Source organism: Buteo buteo, chromosome 6 (assembly GCF_964188355.1).
Source record: "Buteo buteo chromosome 6, bButBut1.hap1.1, whole genome shotgun sequence".
Taxonomy (NCBI): Eukaryota; Metazoa; Chordata; class Aves; order Accipitriformes; family Accipitridae; genus Buteo; species Buteo buteo.
The window spans coordinates 42,727,500-42,744,621 of NC_134176.1; the positions used below are offsets into that span (position 1 = coordinate 42,727,500).

At 40.6% G+C, this 17,122-nt stretch overlaps 1 protein-coding gene across 1 annotated transcript in view; it reads right to left on the reverse strand.

Moving 5' to 3' along the window:
- The window catches only part of RTF1 (RTF1 homolog, Paf1/RNA polymerase II complex component), a 30,922-nt gene that overhangs the window by 13,311 nt on the left and 489 nt on the right, over positions 1-17,122 (reverse strand). The window contains 4 exon segments of the mRNA XM_075030706.1: positions 1,420-1,534; positions 3,671-3,875; positions 5,398-5,545; positions 14,498-14,608. Of these exon segments, the coding sequence (XP_074886807.1) occupies positions 1,420-1,534; positions 3,671-3,875; positions 5,398-5,545; positions 14,498-14,608 (579 nt within the window).

Here is a 17,122-nt window from a genome sequence, read left to right on the forward strand (position 1 = left end):
TTCTACTTTGTTTCAAAAATAATGAACATATTTACACTTCAACATTTCTGCCACCAAGTTTTAGTCTCTAAACTCCTCCTTAAAGTTAAAAAAGGACTAGAGAATAAAACTGAAGTAATTCTGCAGCTAACAAGTAATGAGGAAAAATTGCATGAATATTCTTCTCATTTGCTTCTCCTTCTGCAAGGCCAAATCAAGGCACTTGTTCTCATTCAGTAGCAAAGAGAAAAATTATGTTAAAAAATACTTAAAGCAGAAATAAAGTTGTGTGTAAAGTCTGCAATATGGATCCAAATTTTAAATATTGTAAGTCTTCTAATATGTTCCATTTCTAACAGGTCTATCTGGAATACCAGGTAGCACAGAAAGTAGCTTCTGTAATAAGCATGAGAGACAGTCATTTGAAGTAAGTCGAAGTAATTTCTGGAAGGCACTGTAAAAGAACTCAACATAAGATCCTTTTATATATGCATATATGTATATGCGTCCACGTATTATGTGTTATGTATATGGACTATACAAGTATATACACACACATACATATATGGAGTTGAGAGGGGTAGGGAGATGAGATTCACTCCACTTAACATGTGCCTAAGGGAAAACTCATCTCACCTAATTTAAGTGTTAACCATCTATTTCACTAGAAAATAACATGGAGTGAATTGGCAGATGGAGATGTCCTCCTCCATTGCACAAAGACAGAGGCGACAACAAGTGCAAACAAACAACTAGTTCTTAGGCAGCTGAAGTTAGGCAAGATGAATCCCATCCCGTTCTGGGAGCCTATCTGCCCAGACTCTATAAATAGTTAAGGGTGCGATCTTAACCATTTGAAACTACAGTTCAGTTACAGAGGCCTCACCCCAAAAACTGGTATTATCCTCTTTTTACTGGAGGTGGAAAAACTATAGAACTACTTCTCCTCCTCCTAGCATTCAAGCTTTTCCTTGATACCCCTACCAGTAGAAACTAAGCATTCTTTCCATTGTATGTGCATGCAAAATAATTAAGACAACAGCTGAGCAGTTTCTGGCCCAATTTCTCAAACTTGCAATAAGGACTGCATATGTAACGTTTCAGACTGAATGACAGAAATTTGGCTAAAGGAACTGCAAAAGGTTGCTTTTCTGTTCTCATATGGGAGGACTATCACAGCAACTCCAGATATAGCTGCAACTTTGCATTCCTCATTAAAAGGAGTTGTCAGTGCACCCCCTCAGCAGGCCAAAGACGTTAATTTCTTTAAATGAAGTGGAAAGGCTAAAGATAGCATAAGCATATAAATGAACTAAATTCTGACCTGTTTAACACACTGTTTGACATTAAGGGAAAACATTAGGTGCAGAGAGAGGTAGCATCCTATCTCCTGTTGCCAAGGGAAAAGGGTTTGTTACTACGGACAGTTTCATTTCCTACCTGGGATTCCTGGATCTGCGTGAGTTTTTTCTTCTCCTGCTCTTCCTCTTGCTTTTTCTTTTTCTCTTTCTTTTCTTTCTTTTTTGCTGTTTTTAGTTTCTTCTTGATTTCAAATCTAGTAGCAGATATTGAAACAAAAAGAATGTGTGAAAGAATGCTCTTTCCCTAAGCAAGTGAAGTACTGCTCAGATGCTATCACAGCTTAAGTTGTTAAAAGACTGTAAGGAACACTTCCACTGCCTGCCTCAGATGGATAACCCTTTAACGCTATCCTGTCCCTCATTTCCATCCCCTCCCTTCCCCAAGAAAAATAAGGTAAAGAAAAGTTGAGCACAGAAAAGTGCAGGCTTACAGACAGCTAACCTAAATGGCTGAGGAGACAACATGGCTACTCCCTAGAAATCTGTCCTTACTCCATCTTCATCTTTGCCAGTACAGTGACCATTACATGCTGCCTCCAACTCTAAAAACAATTGGCTATTTCACACCATTTGAATCTCGACAGCTAAAAACTTGGTTGTTTAAAGCCAGTATCATGCTAACTTTTTCATGCTTAAACTCCACCTTTCTACATGCACTAGTCTGTATAAGAATGACTGCAAAGAAGTCACAGTGAGTCCTCCTTCAGCAGCTATATTCCAATCAGACTCAGGCATTTTCTGCAGTCCAGTTTAGGCATGTCCATTTCTACCTTCATGAAATATGTCAACCTGAAATCTTATTTTCAGTCACTGTATTCAGAATAATAGTGATTTCGCTGTAACTGTCCTGTGACTGAGATTCCACCGCACCATGCACGTGGCTGCATGTGGTCATTGCTTTAGTGAAGTGTGCATATGGACAAACACAAGAAAAAAAATTACTTAACTTCCAATAACTGAAATTCAAAATGTGTTATCCACATGCATATTACACAGTCCATTATTCTTCAGTCTTTTACACTTGGATTTTGTAGACAAGATACTGAAGTGCCAGATGAGCTCATTGCCCTTTTGTGCCTTTAACTTGAAGCATAACACACAGGGCACAGGCATTTTATCACATGCAATGCCTGCTGTAATCCTAGTGAACTCACAGCACAATGTACATACAAAGAGCTAGACAGCATTTTGAAAGATTCAACTTACCAAAAAGTTAAATAACTACCCACCACCACCGCCCCCTTAGGTCTGCCTGCCAATCCCTTTACATAGAACAGGACAAACTTGTTTAAGATTAAATCAGTAACTCAAGCTTAGATTGTTTAGCTTGTTTGTATCAAGTATTCTCCAGCTTGAGAAAGAAGAAACCACGGAACAGTGAATGAAATTAAAAAATATGGTGTCCTTCTACCTGATCTAAACCCAATCTTTCACTCATTCTGATCCCTTTGAGGAGAGCAGCAGACTAGAGAAGACACTGAAAGTAGTATTAAAACCACAGACAGGCAGGCAGTGCTTTAACTATGTCTTGGACAAATGAACAGTCTGACAGTAGCTTATATTGACATGATTTACTCAACAGATGTCAGTCCTCTAGAGAAATTTCTCAGCAAGTGAGGAAAGAGAGAAGTCACTGAAGAGGGAAGAAACTGGAGAAAACTTGCCTCGCACATGCCAAATCTTTTCTGTTAGACACATGGGAAGAAAAATACCTTTACTAAAGGAAGTTGCCCAACAGGACAGTGTTACAGTAATAAACAAAACCACAACACCTAAAGTAGAAATCCACAAATGATCCCTTGAAAACAACATATCCAACACCACTCCTCATTATTTCAACATCTCTCTCTTCTATTAGGGCCCCAACCAGCTTCAAGCCCATATAGAGGTAACCCTAACACTACTCTGTGCTTCACCATTGTTTTCTGAAAAATTCCAGAAGCTCATATACACCTTACACTTTGTTTGCCTTTTTCCAAAGTATCAGCGTGTGAGAGCTAATACAAAAAAGATGGAAGAGAAAGCAGTCCTTCTGACTGTCTGGCACCTGGTGTGTGAAGCAATAATATGGCTGCAACAGTAGCTGACAGAACCATGCATATTCAACAGCTTAGAAACTTTCAGAAAATTACTTTTACAAAAACATGCAGCATTCCTGCTGTGTGCTTCTCAACTAGCTGCAAGGACGATTTATGCAAAAAATCTACAATGAAGCTTAATTCACTTTGTAGTGCTGAATGCTTGGACCCCAAACATGAGAGCACAGTCAGCATACTCTCCATACAGCCTGTATGAATTTGCTACCAAATATCAACAGATATAAAATTCACCTTCTCTTTAGCACTTCTCTCTTCTCTATCCGGTTAAACAGCTCCTGTTCTCTCTCCTTTTCTGTCATTTGTTCCAGTCGAGCTCGGTCTTCTTCATCTCCCATCAGATCTTCTCCATAGCCATCATGGAATTCCTCATCTTCAGATGAAGAATCTGAATCTGAGCTAGATGAGGAGCTGTTGCTTTCTGAGTCAGAGACTTCTCCTAAAACAAAAATACAAGGCAGCAAGATTCAGCTGAGGCAAAGTCCAACCACTTCATTGTAGCATGTTAGCAAAGGATACCAAGAATGAATTTTACACTCCTCTTCTGCTATACTAAAAGCATACATATCATGAAAACTAAACACAGGAGGAAATACTTTACTACCATAAGATATGCATGCTAAAAAATGATAAAATGAGTGGTACTACATGTGAACACAAAGAGGGTTATAAGTAAAAATTCTCAGTAGAACAAGCAAATTTTAGGAGGCCTTTTGATTAGTGTGTTAGGGTCTTAAGGGTAGATTTCTATGCCTATATGCTTATATTCCTGAGAAGTTGCTTATACATCCATAACTTTGTAAGCGTGTGTGCGCACCTCAAATGCCACTATTAACCACCACCAATACTCCTCATTATAGCAATCTGAAGAACCAAAATTCATCATTTGAAGACTGCAGCACTATGAATTGCTACATCAAAAGATAAAGTTGAAACACGCTACCCTCAGGACTGGTAAGGATGTGATGCTAGCTCCATTACTGTAACAAGCCCTCCCAGTTACACATGGACTTAGGGAACAGCTGACTCCCCAATAATATTGGGTAACACCACCTTTACAATTGATCCAAGTCCAAGTGCTTTGATTGTCTCACCTAATTGACTACATTACACCAAATTGCAAAAGCAGACATTAGGATTCTTTCTTTCACTTTCATTCTGGTCTCAGTATTTCTGGAAACTTCCAGTGTTGCAAGCTTACACTCTGAAAAACCTTGATTTGTAAGCCCTGATATATTCAGGTTCAGTCACTTCATGCTTTGGTCTGTCTCTGCTGTGCTTAATACACTTAAAACTGGAGGCTCCTTCATATTCTTTCTTAAACTTTGTTTTTTTAGTATCAACTGAAATTACAACTAACCACCTGCAAACCTTCATGGGCATGATAAAACCAGGAAAGAACACAGGATGTTTGCCCAGCATTGGAACAGATTCAATATTCATGTAAAAGTTTCTGACAAAGCTATAGTAATGATTTTTATTCTTCCATATCAGTATAAATTTGCAAGAATTCCAATTCAGAGCAAATGCATGCAAGATAAGCTCCTATTTGCATCATGCAACACTATTACACCTCTCCCTTTGTCATCACAAGAAGTTTGGGAAGGGAAAATACATCAATGGGAATAAAAGAAAATGCTAGCCTTACTACAGATGGGGCATGCTAGAAGGAAAAAAAGAATTTTCCAGAAGAAAGTCAAGTAATGAAGTATGTCATACACTCTTCAGCTGAAACAGTATTTAGTGTTGCGGTTGTAAAGGAGTGCTTACAGGAATGCTATACTGAATTATAGGCACTTCAACCATGGCAAGTTTAAGAGTCATCCAGACTACCAGTAACACAAAGAAAACTCTTTGAAGGTAGTCTTCAACATCACCATTGAACATTACTCTTCAGTGTGCACAAAAGGGTAACTTCACTTGGAATTACACTGTAAGTAGACGCACAGGTATTATCTTACCCTCTTCAGGTGCTGAGCTCTCAGCCGAGCTGTCTTTATCTGAGCTGCCTGAAGAGGCAGCTTTGTTCATCTGTTTCTTCATGGCTCCTTTTTTCTCTGCCTTACCCGCTTTTCCCTTTTTTTTGTTTTTAGAACCTCCAACAGTCCACTGCAAGGAAAGAACCAAAGAAGGGATCGTAAGACATGAACATTACTCTCTTCTCCCTCCCCCAAAACACTGGAGTAAAAACGACAACTGAGAAACAGTCTGATACCTGGCAGCAACAAATCAATCTTAGGGGGGGGTGGGGTGGGAAGGAAGCCAATAGGAAATTTATCAAATGAAAGCATTTTACAAGGTTTATGGGGTTTGGGGGGGTGGTGTGTTGTGTAGTTGTTTTCGGTTTGTTCTTAAAAAAAAAAAAAAAAAAAAAAATCAGTTATCAGTGCAAGCCAACAGTTGGTAGGACACTCCTTTTAAAAACAGTGGAGACTTCAGAGTCTGCAATATCTGCCAGGAGAAAAGAGGTACTAAAAATATTTTCCTAGGAAAATAACCTTAAACAACAGGTGTCCAACTGCATTTGTAAAGATTAGCTTCAGTTTACTACTATTAAACAGAAGCAACAGATGTGTTTCCAAAACTAGTTTATTCAAGAGCATATTTAAATTTCATGAAGGCACACCAATTATACATAACAGTCTTTCCAAAACCTCAGTTTTACCAAGAGTACACAGCATCTGTATTTTTATGCAACAAATCAATAGCGTCCCTGCTCATGGACAGTATTGCAGAAGTCAAGAAAAAAAGAAAAAAAAAATCGAATGTCAAGTCTTAATTTTCATTTTCTTTTAATATCATATCTTCAGTTAACTTAGACTGCAGTTTCCAAGTACAGGACTTATACCACCACACACACACACAGGCAGCAACTTTAAATCCCTAAATCCTAGGAGAAGAACTAGTATTTACCTTATAGTGCAACTTCATATTATAATTTTTGCATTGTCCCAACTACCTGGGTAAAGCCAGAAGGGAACAGAACTGGTAAGGATTGCCTGTGTATTATTTTAAAGGCTTTACAATATTTTGTACTTTACTCCTCTCCTAGAAATTCTCCAGGCACAAAAGCTTCAAGGATAAGAGAGTTTCTTTCTAAATATATATATATTTAGACTGTTATCCTCTTCATAACTGTATATTACTCTCATTTTCCATGCACATCACCATTTGTTCGAGCATGCAGCCGACTAAAAAAATATTCCTAATTCAAATGAGCAAATACTCTTTTTCATACATGAGATCTTGCACTCAAAACTACTCTAACTGGGGCGGGGGGGGGGTGGGGTGGAAATCAACTGAGATTTGACCTCAGGTGCACCCAAACTTCAGGCTTCTCACACCCGTTCATCCCTTCCTGGGGATGAATCAAGTCCATCTCTGCAGACAGTAATCATTCCATCAAATCTGATGACTTCTGCCCGATTAGGCACCATCTTCAGAGAACCCTGGTGTTCAAATACTCTAAATGAAACTCAACCAAGTAGTTTGAAGCTACTACCTGATCTACTGGTACTTTTAGAATTTCCTAGGTTTTGATTACTCTCACACCAACCCTTGTACCTTCCATATTACCAACTGCTTCATCATCATCTTTAGGCATCAGCTGTGTATTCAAAAGTATATCTGTCAAAGGCCAGGCTGAAGTTTTCTTTTCCAAGGTAGAAGTACAGCAACCTAGCAGTGAGCCTCTGACTGCAATCCATACCCTGTGCAGTTACCCCAGTCTGTTATGGTCCATAGGGTAGGTTAGAAACTGCACAGAAAGCATCTGACTTTTTATCAGCCTGAGCTTGCACTCAAGTCTTTATTGGCTTCCGCATTAAAAAGTTTTACTTGTTCAGTGTTACAGTACTGCTGCCTAATAGTATTCCTGGTTAATTATGCCCATGTAATCAGTTAAGAACAAGCTTGTACTCTGCCCAAATCTGCTCAAACCTCAATGTTAAGGAATCATCTCCTAGGTATTACAGAAAAGTGCATTTTTGCTATTTGTTCAAGAGCTCACCTACTGCCAGCAGTGAAAAAGTGAAACTGTGCATTTAGCAGGGAGGAGCAGAGCCCTCTGAACCAGGGAGGCAGAGGTGCTTCCTTCCCAGAACTCTGACACTTCTTTTTGGTGTGCTAACAGAGAATTATACCCTGTATCAGCATGCTGTATAGCAAGGAAGAAGCACAGAGAAAGCCATACAGTACACCACAAATACCAAGACCTTGAGAGGCCATGCTGAGATGAAAGAAATTAAGATCAGATAAAAACAGCAGGACTCAGTTGTTAATAAAATGTTTAATAGCTGTAGATATATGCATTACAGATCACTGTTCTCAGCCTTTGACTCACAAGTGGAAATGTAGAGAGAACCTGGGTCCAGGAAGATGGGACTGAAAAGAAAGCTGTGTGACAACCTCTTGAACAAAAAAAGTAATAAATAAAATCTGCCCTAATCTAGGAAATTTTGCTTTGGTTTCTATTTCACCCTGGACATTACACTTCATCTCACTTTTGTTTATGCAAGTGACCTCTATGTCTTTTAAGTCACTATAACTGGTTGTCACCTCCCAGTTTCAGTGCTGTCACAAAGCCAAATTCTTCCTCATCCAACTCAGGTGCTTCAGGGGTTAATTCAGCTACCCCAATCTCTCATGAATGCCTGACCATTCCTGGTACCACTACAGCACAAGACAAAGGTTCAAGCAAGCCTTAAGGACAAATAAATCATCAAAACCAGGAGTAGCCAGTGCAAGGCTTTTTCAGGCTCATAGATTGCTCTGCAGGCTCAGGAACCACCAGTTGCCATTTGGACACTGAATGACCACTCTGCATTGTTCAGAGAGTCCAGCCAACATCAAGTTTCTTCTTACAGCAGAAGACATAACAGAGATTAGCAGGTCAGAGGGTGGGGGAAGACAATACTGGAAAGCCATGAACTGCACGGCAACCTGCAGTCCAAACCGAAGTTTTGAGCCCCTCCCTCACACTCTAGCACACCAGCAGAGATCAGAAAGGCAACAACATGTTTGCATGTAACATCAAGTAAAAAGGCACAAACAGTTATAGTCAGAAGCATTTGTTTGCTCTGTTTCCCTTAACTCAAACAGCATCTCAAACAGCAAACAAAAACCATATTTTCCAAAATCTGTCCACTACTGCAGCTTCTCCAGGTTCCCTCTTCCATGTTCCAGTAAGGCAGAGACAGTCAACACTTCTCACATGCTTTCCATGACTATAATGTCTCCTCTAAACAGCCCCTCTATTCACTGCTGCCTCCTCGGCCACCATCTGGAACCCTCCACAGTTCCAGACATGGCAAGTTAATAAACCCATGCAGAAGTGTGCTGCAACACAGCTTTCTGCTTATTGTTTAGTACTACCAAACAACAGAGCTTTATGGTTCATTCACAGGAATTAGCCGGAAGAGCATTTCAATTTTTCCTCTTGCTTCCAAGGTTCACAGTGCTAATAGCTTGCATATTTCCCGCAAGAAACAGTTGGACTCAATGATCTTAAAGGTCCTTTCCAACTTAAATGATTCTACGATTCTAAGAAGTCCAAGTCCACAGTACCCAGAATGGATTGCCAATTAAAAAAAAAAGAAAACCACATTAGAAATTAGCCAGATTTAGAAGTCAGCTTCTACAAAAGCAACTACACAAAATGATTGAAGAAAATAATTTACAGCTCAGCAAACCTGGAACATATTTGCACGAGGGAGATTAAATGAGATCGAGGAGGGGAAAAAAAAAAAAAAAAAGAGAGAAAAAAGTGAGCTCTTAGAGTGCAGAATGCAGTAGAACTGTTTTACATGTGCTGCTCAGATAGTCGTTATTTTCTTCCATTCACACAGTACTTAGATGCTTTATCCACTGAGATTTTATTTTGCAAATAGGTATTCTCCCTGCTTTTTTTGTTTGTTTGTTTTACATCAAACCGGACAGAGATGTACAACCAACGTTACCAGCCTGCCCTTGCCATATCCTTCCCTCCTGGATATGGCTTTTATAAGCAAAAGGCAAATTACAAGCCACGACATGAAAGAAAAACAGGTCCCTTACCAACGTGTTCCTTTCCTAGGTCAGATAAACTTACATGCCATGACAACATGACAGTTTAAGAGCGCCAAGGTACATAACATCAGCCCAGCCTACAAACTTTCATGCCTTCTCCCCCATTCATACAGGGAAAACAAAAGGCAGTCCTTCAGGCAAGTCATCAAACTGCAGTTTCAGCCTCTCTGAAGACAACAGCAGGCAGCACAGATATGAAGATAAGGCAGCATTTACTGTCTTCAGGGTTTCTCAAAGCTGGGAGAACTCTGGAGACAGCACTCCAAGAGCTACAAGGATGAAAATGCTCTCTATCACTGCTGTTAAAACTAAATAGTAAATAAAAAGCCCTTGTTTCCTGCCTTTTGTCTGCACCTCTCATTTGGATGCCTCAAACACCTTCAAAATAACAACAGCCCAGCAACTAGAAAACTGAAAGGACCATTTTGGACACAAAGAGGAGACTCAAGGTGTCAAAAACAAAGATGGAAAGGAGATAAGCAAATAAAGGAAACACTTTCTGAAGCCACAGAAGAGGCTTTGCCAGGAACTGCCTGAAAGACGGCTTCATGGACCAAAATATCACCAGACACTTGATCTACCCTTATCGTCTGAGTACTGCTCAAAGGAGCTCACAGAAAGGTAACTATGAAAAAAAGCCTACCTACAGTAGGTTCAAATTCAGTTTAACGTGCAAGTTAACATTTGCTCTAGAAGTATTTTGAGGGGTCCATGTACTGAAAAATGGCAAGAACTGCTGAGTAAAAACATCAAGATGGTAGCTACCAAATGCCAATGAAGAAGCACTCGCCATAATCAAAACAAACTCCGGGATGCTATTGGCTGTGAAACCCTGCAATGTTTTCTTTAGGAAGCCTGGGCCAAGCAGCTGGAGATGACAACAACCATAAAATACTTGGTCAACAAGTGCCTTGCATGGCTCTAGCATTACCAGCCAGCAACAATCATCTGGACTAACAAACGCTTAATGACTTCTCTACATATTAGACAGTGCCTTATGACTGGATTGTTCTCAGCAAAAACTGCTCCCTGGGTACAAAGAAAAAGTTCATTCAGTGAAAAAAATTAAATAAAATCACATATTAAATTCCAATACCTCTATGAGTCTATTTCTGGAGCAACCAGCTCCACTTCAGAGCTCCTGCAGCCTCTCATACCACATAAATCCAGAAGTTATCCCCATGCTAGTTTGCAATTTAGAGAAGCTACATGCAGACAAAATTTTATACCTGTTTGGTCCACAGCTGGTTCACATTACTTCTTTGGACATGCTAGCCTCCATACAATTAGCCTGTGCTATTCAGATTTGCACTTGCACTTTGTTTGGGGTGGGGGAAGTAACAGCGCCTCTCTTCCTTAAGGAAAGCTTTACTATTGCACCGATTAACAGCTGAAGGAAACTGTCTCCAAGTCAAAGTTACAAAGCACACAGCCTATAAGGCTGTGTATAAGAAGATTAAAGCACAGCCTGTTTCAAATTTCCTAAGCTTGAAAAAATGTATGGCAAAGGCCTCACAGGACTGGAGAACGCACTCATTCTTGAAGGTCTAATTAAACAGTGTTATGAAATAAAAGCACACAGGAAAAGGGAGACATTTAGCATCATAATCTCTACAAACCCACAAAAAACCAGCCCCAAAACGGAAGGAACGCATGCAGTTTTCTGCTAACCTGTGGTTTACTAGAGTGCTCTAACTTGAAGTGCAGTAAGTAGACCCAAACTTTCAAGTTCTTTCCTCATAATAAGGGCATAAAGCCTCGTAGGCCAACCGTTATTCAAGACTGATTTCCTCACTAGCTGCAGGACCACTGCTCACCTCCTCCTCCGTCCCATAGCTCTTGACAAGATCTTCAGCTATGCCATTTCCTACTGAATCTGCACATTTGCAAATAAATGCATAAACAGATATTCCTCACTAAACTCCAGACTAGTACCAAGCATTCACCATATAACTTTTCTTGTCCTGGAATTATGTTCTGCTATCACCCTAGAGCTGTTAAAAGGCACAATCAAACCCTTCACAACATTAGAATGAGGGCAGAAGGATGCACAGACTTACACCAGCATTGCTAACAACAAACCTTTCAAGAGAAACGAACAGGAGCTCCTACAGCATTGTGTCTTTCCGTCTAATCTACGCTGATGTTAGTGAAGTTGTTGCAGACATCATCCAGGCTTCACCATGCAAGAGAAAGAATTCTCTTACTGTAAGCAATGATGCCAGGATAAAAGGAAGAGCAAGAACCCAGAATTAACCTATTGCAACTGAGGAACACCATCCATACAATGTCTTCAATAAGCAATGAGGGTACCTTGTGGACACATATACCTCTAGCACAGTAGCCCCAGTAATAACTTGGCTAACACCAAACTGGTTACGTGCAGCAGGCTAACAGTTTGGGATAGTGGTCATGGCCACATGTTGCTCCACAGATAAAGGAACTGTCTGCCTCCACACCTGCATCCAGCTTAGTGTACCTCTTTGCGAAGGCAGTACTTCTTATTCCAAAGCCCTGCAGTCATTGCTATTTATCAGTTCTCTGAACAACAGTTCATAGTCAATTCAGTCATGCATGTTCCACAGACCCACCAGAAGATGGTTCAGAGCATCCTTCCTATTTCATTGCCTGCAACTCACCTTCAGTCCCTTGGCTTGGTAATTTGATTCTGACCACAGAGGTCCTTAAAGTGTTACAGAACCCAGCATCTCCACCGTGAACACCTGATGTGGCTCAGAGCTTTCACGGAAGCACATTCTCCCCGGGACACACAAAATACAACACAAAAGATCTGCTGAAATCCCTTGGGCACCACTGTGTAGATGTGGCATGATTCGAACATGCTGTTATTCTATAATTCTAAAATGTACTTTCTCTCCCCTATGCCCCACAAACTTTTCTCCCTTTAAAAAATGCAGAGTGCAGCATTAGCCTCTGAAGCAGAGATTTAGGCTCCTTTCCTGTACATGTAACACAGTGACAATCCTGGAACCTTTAGTTCTTGTCAGAAACCACACAGGACGTGCACACTACAAAACCTGCATGGAAGCACACGGGTATGATTAAGCACATTTGCACAGGGCAACAATTTCCATGCTTTTGCCTCAAGATCCTCATCTTGCAGGAAGTCCAGTAAGACAATTTCGACTTTTACTCCCCCTCTCCCAACCCCCAAGGTTGAGCAAACTTCAAACCAACCACAAGAACACTGATTAAACCCAAAGTTGTTCAGCAGTAGTGTAGTCAAGCCTAGGGATGCACGCAACTGAATGACTGGCAGAAGCAGAACTGTTATAAACCAGCCTGTCTCACCCTGCTGTGACAAGCAGCAGTTCAGAATGCATATTTCAGGCACAGGAATAGAAGCAAGTGTCCTAATTACCTCTTCTCTAAATCTTTTCCTCTTGCTGCATGGAGGTCAGAAAAAACTGAGTATCAATTAGAAATGAAACACAGACTAGAAAGAGTATCAAATGCACATGATGCAATAGAGATACTACCGCATCTGCAAGGTCTGCACAAATTTGTGAAGAGATACACTGTCATATTCTACATAAAATGGAAAGGTAGGCCCTACTTGTAGTCACACAAACTAAAAAAATAATTTGAATAATATTATTTATTCTGACAGTTTTCAGAGATAAACACAGAAGCCTTTATCATCAACGAGCTCTCCACACCTAAGTCTACTTTTCCAGACAAGTTGGTCTCCACGCAGCTTAGAATAAATGAGCTGTGTGCCAGCAGATCTGAACACACAAAAGCAACAGACCAAGGGGTCACCCAATAACAAACCTAATATATCTAGCCCATTCACAATTTTCTCTTTCCTTATGTCTTAAGCATAGATTAGATAAAAAAAATAGAAAATGGTGATTCTTGTATTTTTTTAAGAAAATGACTGATGGAAACAGAGTTCCAAGCACATTTATTTCAAAAATGCCTCAGAAAGAAAATTGAACCACACATTCTTTACACTTATTGGAAGAATTCTGTTACACTACCAGATGCTTAACAGTTATATAGTTTATCACTGGCCTACCCTATCAGTCTTCAAGTTGTCACAATGAATAATCCTTCCTATAGTTTCAGAAAAAAAATCCACCCCAAACAGCTCCCTGTTAAATTTTTAAGAATAGATGGAATAAATGACCTCACTACATTGTGCAGAAAGCTTATAAAAGACATTTGTAAGCCTTCAAGAAAGTTTTTTTATTCAAATACCTGTACGACCTGTTTGTCAGTTCCTCTGTTCTGATAGGTCTATTTCATTTCTCATTTATAGATGAAAGCAGAGACTTTTAACCAGCTCCAGAATGTAGCACCAAGAACAAATAATAAAAACAGATCTAGCAGATAAGCACCACTATACAAGGAATTGACAAAAGCCCAGAACAAAGTTACGCTAAACTCTTCCTTGCCTCGCTTTCTTCAAAAATGCCAATAAAAACTCACTCTGTTGCATCTTCAAATGACCAGACAAGCTAGCTCACAGCGGAGTTCTTTGAGAATCAAAGTAGCTAAATAGAACAGTTTTACCACCTGTAAAACAGTACTACCTGCCTTGACCCTTTTCTTCTCTAAGGAAGCTCTCTCCTAAAGCTGAAAATCTCTCCTCCTTAGTTCAGAGTCCAGCTTTAGCAGCTTTACTGCTACTCCAACTCCCAGCATTACACAGGAAAACACCAGTTTTAAGTAGGCAGACCATTCAGACCATATGAACATGGGATAAAACAGGTAGGCATCTTTTCTATAGGCATTCAGACTATTTTGTATACAGTTACAATTCAAAGCATATTAGTTAAAAGACAGAAAGAAGTATTTCTGAGTATACATCCTCTGGTCTTAATGGGTCTCCACCAGTTCCACTGATGGCCAGTCCCACTTTATGAAGTCAGCAGGCTAAATATACTGTATGACAAATACACTTTCACTGCTTAGGTACAATCAGACATATAACCCACAGTAATTTCACTGACAACGTGACAAACTCACCTCATCGTCACTGTCTGACGTCTCAGAGTCTGAAGATGCTGTAGGTTTGCTCACAGGTGGCTCCTTTTCTTCAGAGTCACTGCGTTTCCGTTTGGCCAATGACAAGAGCTCCTGGTGTGAAAAACCACACATTTATTTTAAAATGTCATAATTAGTTTTACCAATCTAGTTCAGTGGATATGCACCTTCTCTGTGAATATCTGAGCACATCCCAGTAACATGATTATCCTCACTGACTAAGGAACAAAGTCTACTTATGTTTCATAAATATATATATATATACACACACACACACACAACTTTAATACAACTGGATGCTACAGAAGGATTTTGAGGATAACAAGCTATAAGAAGCAAAGACTACTACCATTACTTTCTTGGTATAAACCACATGAGACAAATCACTTTCAGAGTCATGTCCAGGTCTGTTTTATTTGGATTGGGTAATAATTCAAAAACACCCAACTACATTGTGTAGCATTAACCCAAAAAGCCAAATACCACTAGACAGCAGCTCCTCCTTCTAAACAAAAGAGATGTTTCCAATTATACACTTTAAAACTGAAACACTTTAGGCACTGCCACAATGTCATGGCTGATAATATTTAGTCAGCCTGTTCAAGTCCTTTTCACTGTCCCCACATATGACAGAATGCACTTAAAGCTTTGGATAGACGCAGAACAGGCATCAAGCTCAAAGTTTGTGAAACTAAGTAGAGCTGTTCTTCTCCAGAGGAAGCACTTTCAAAGACAACACACACCAGCACAAAGAACTAAATGGCTCTCAAATAATCTCATCATCTGCTGTTTGTAGGTTGTTCAGATGACAGAAGCAGTACTATAAAACAAACATTTCTGAAGCTGCATTACTGTCTTTGTAGTCCATGACACATAATTTATTCTTAAAAACATTGCTCTGGGGTTGACGAACCGTAGCTGTGAGTAGAAATACAGTCACACCAACTTCTGCAGTCTTGGGAAGTCAATACTAGATTGGTTTGCATTAGTTTCACAACTGGAAGATTATCTCCACAGCAAATGGATTACAATTTAGTACCTCAAATGAGAACACAAACACTGCAGAAACTGATGGCCTAGGCTACTTACCAACAAAGAAACCTTCCATTAGTAAAGGCATTTTACAAACCTTTCTCTGAAGAAGGCATACAACATCAACAGAACACATTTGTACAATTAACAGTTCTCTTCAGGAAGCTCCTGATGTTTTCTACAATCTTTTCTAGAATTTCTCTCTTACAACTGTCTCTAAGTAGTCCTTCAAGCCAGACTACCTCCCTGGATATCTTGGCATGTTTACCACTACTTTTATTCCAAGCAATTTTCCTTCTTTCTTCCTACCCTTGTCCTGTTTTCCAAGATAATATATTAGAAAGGCTCCTACTCCTTTGATTCAACAAGCCTAGATTGCCAAGGGAAGCTGTCAAACATTTAACCTACAAGGGCCTCACTCAGTATACTCTCATAGTATACTCTCGTCCTTAAATCACACCACAAAAACATTGCTTCCCTGCTCCCTAATCTTCACCCTTGCACATACACATCCCTGCTGTTACAGTTGCTACAAGCAGCTCAGCGGAGGACTAAGCACCTACTACTCGGGTACAGCTGCAGATGCATGCTTCCAGTGAACGATGGAACAGATGCAGAACCATACGGTTATTCCTACCACCATCACTCTGATTGCCTGATCTATTCTACAGCTAGTCCACCTCCTTCTATTTTCAAGCTCTGAAGAAACTACCAAACAAATATACTAGTGGTGAGATGTTGGCAGCTCTTAAAGACTCTAGAGGCATGCAAGATCAACAACATCAGGGCACGCAACATCTGCTCCAGTATACTTGTTTAACAGAGCCTCCGATTTGATTTTTGTGAAGCTCAAAGCTGCAAACCTATTTTTGAGTGTTTGGGAAGGCTTTTTATCGCAACATAGCAACATCTTCTGTATTAAAAACCCTGAAGCTCCAGCACATAAATTACATCGGACATGTAGGCTTCAGCATATTTAACCAGCCAAACTTCTCCCCGGAACAAGCACTGCCATACAAGCTGTAACACACTTCACCTATAATGTCTTTATTTACCATTTGAATCACATCATCACCACCTGCTACACCGAAAGTTGAGTCTTTGAAAGCAGCCCCCTCCAAAGAGGAAGGCACCTCCTTTGCACCCCTGATACGGTTAAAATGACACCAGACATCGCACTTCCAATCCCAGGAGATGCCCTGATGATAAACAAATACCTCCCCTTGTTGTACCTACAGCCTCCTAACTCCATGCGGTTTCCCCTCAGCAGACCTCTCCCCCAGCTCCGTCGCTCCGACCGAGGAGGGAGCATTAAACACGCATTAACCCCCCCCCCCAAGCCCACCCCGGGGATCCCGCCTGGCCCGAGGGGCTCACCGGGAGGCAGGGACCTGACACGCTGCTCTCCCGGCGGGAGAAAAGCGGCACAGAAAAGTTACCCCAGCCCTTTGGGCCTCTTCCCCCACTCCCCGAGGGGTGACGACCGCCTTCAACCGGGCCTCGCTTCTCCCCTCCTCAGGGCCAAGCCACCCCGGAGCATCTCCCCTCCGTCCCGCCGCCCTCCTGCGAGCACCG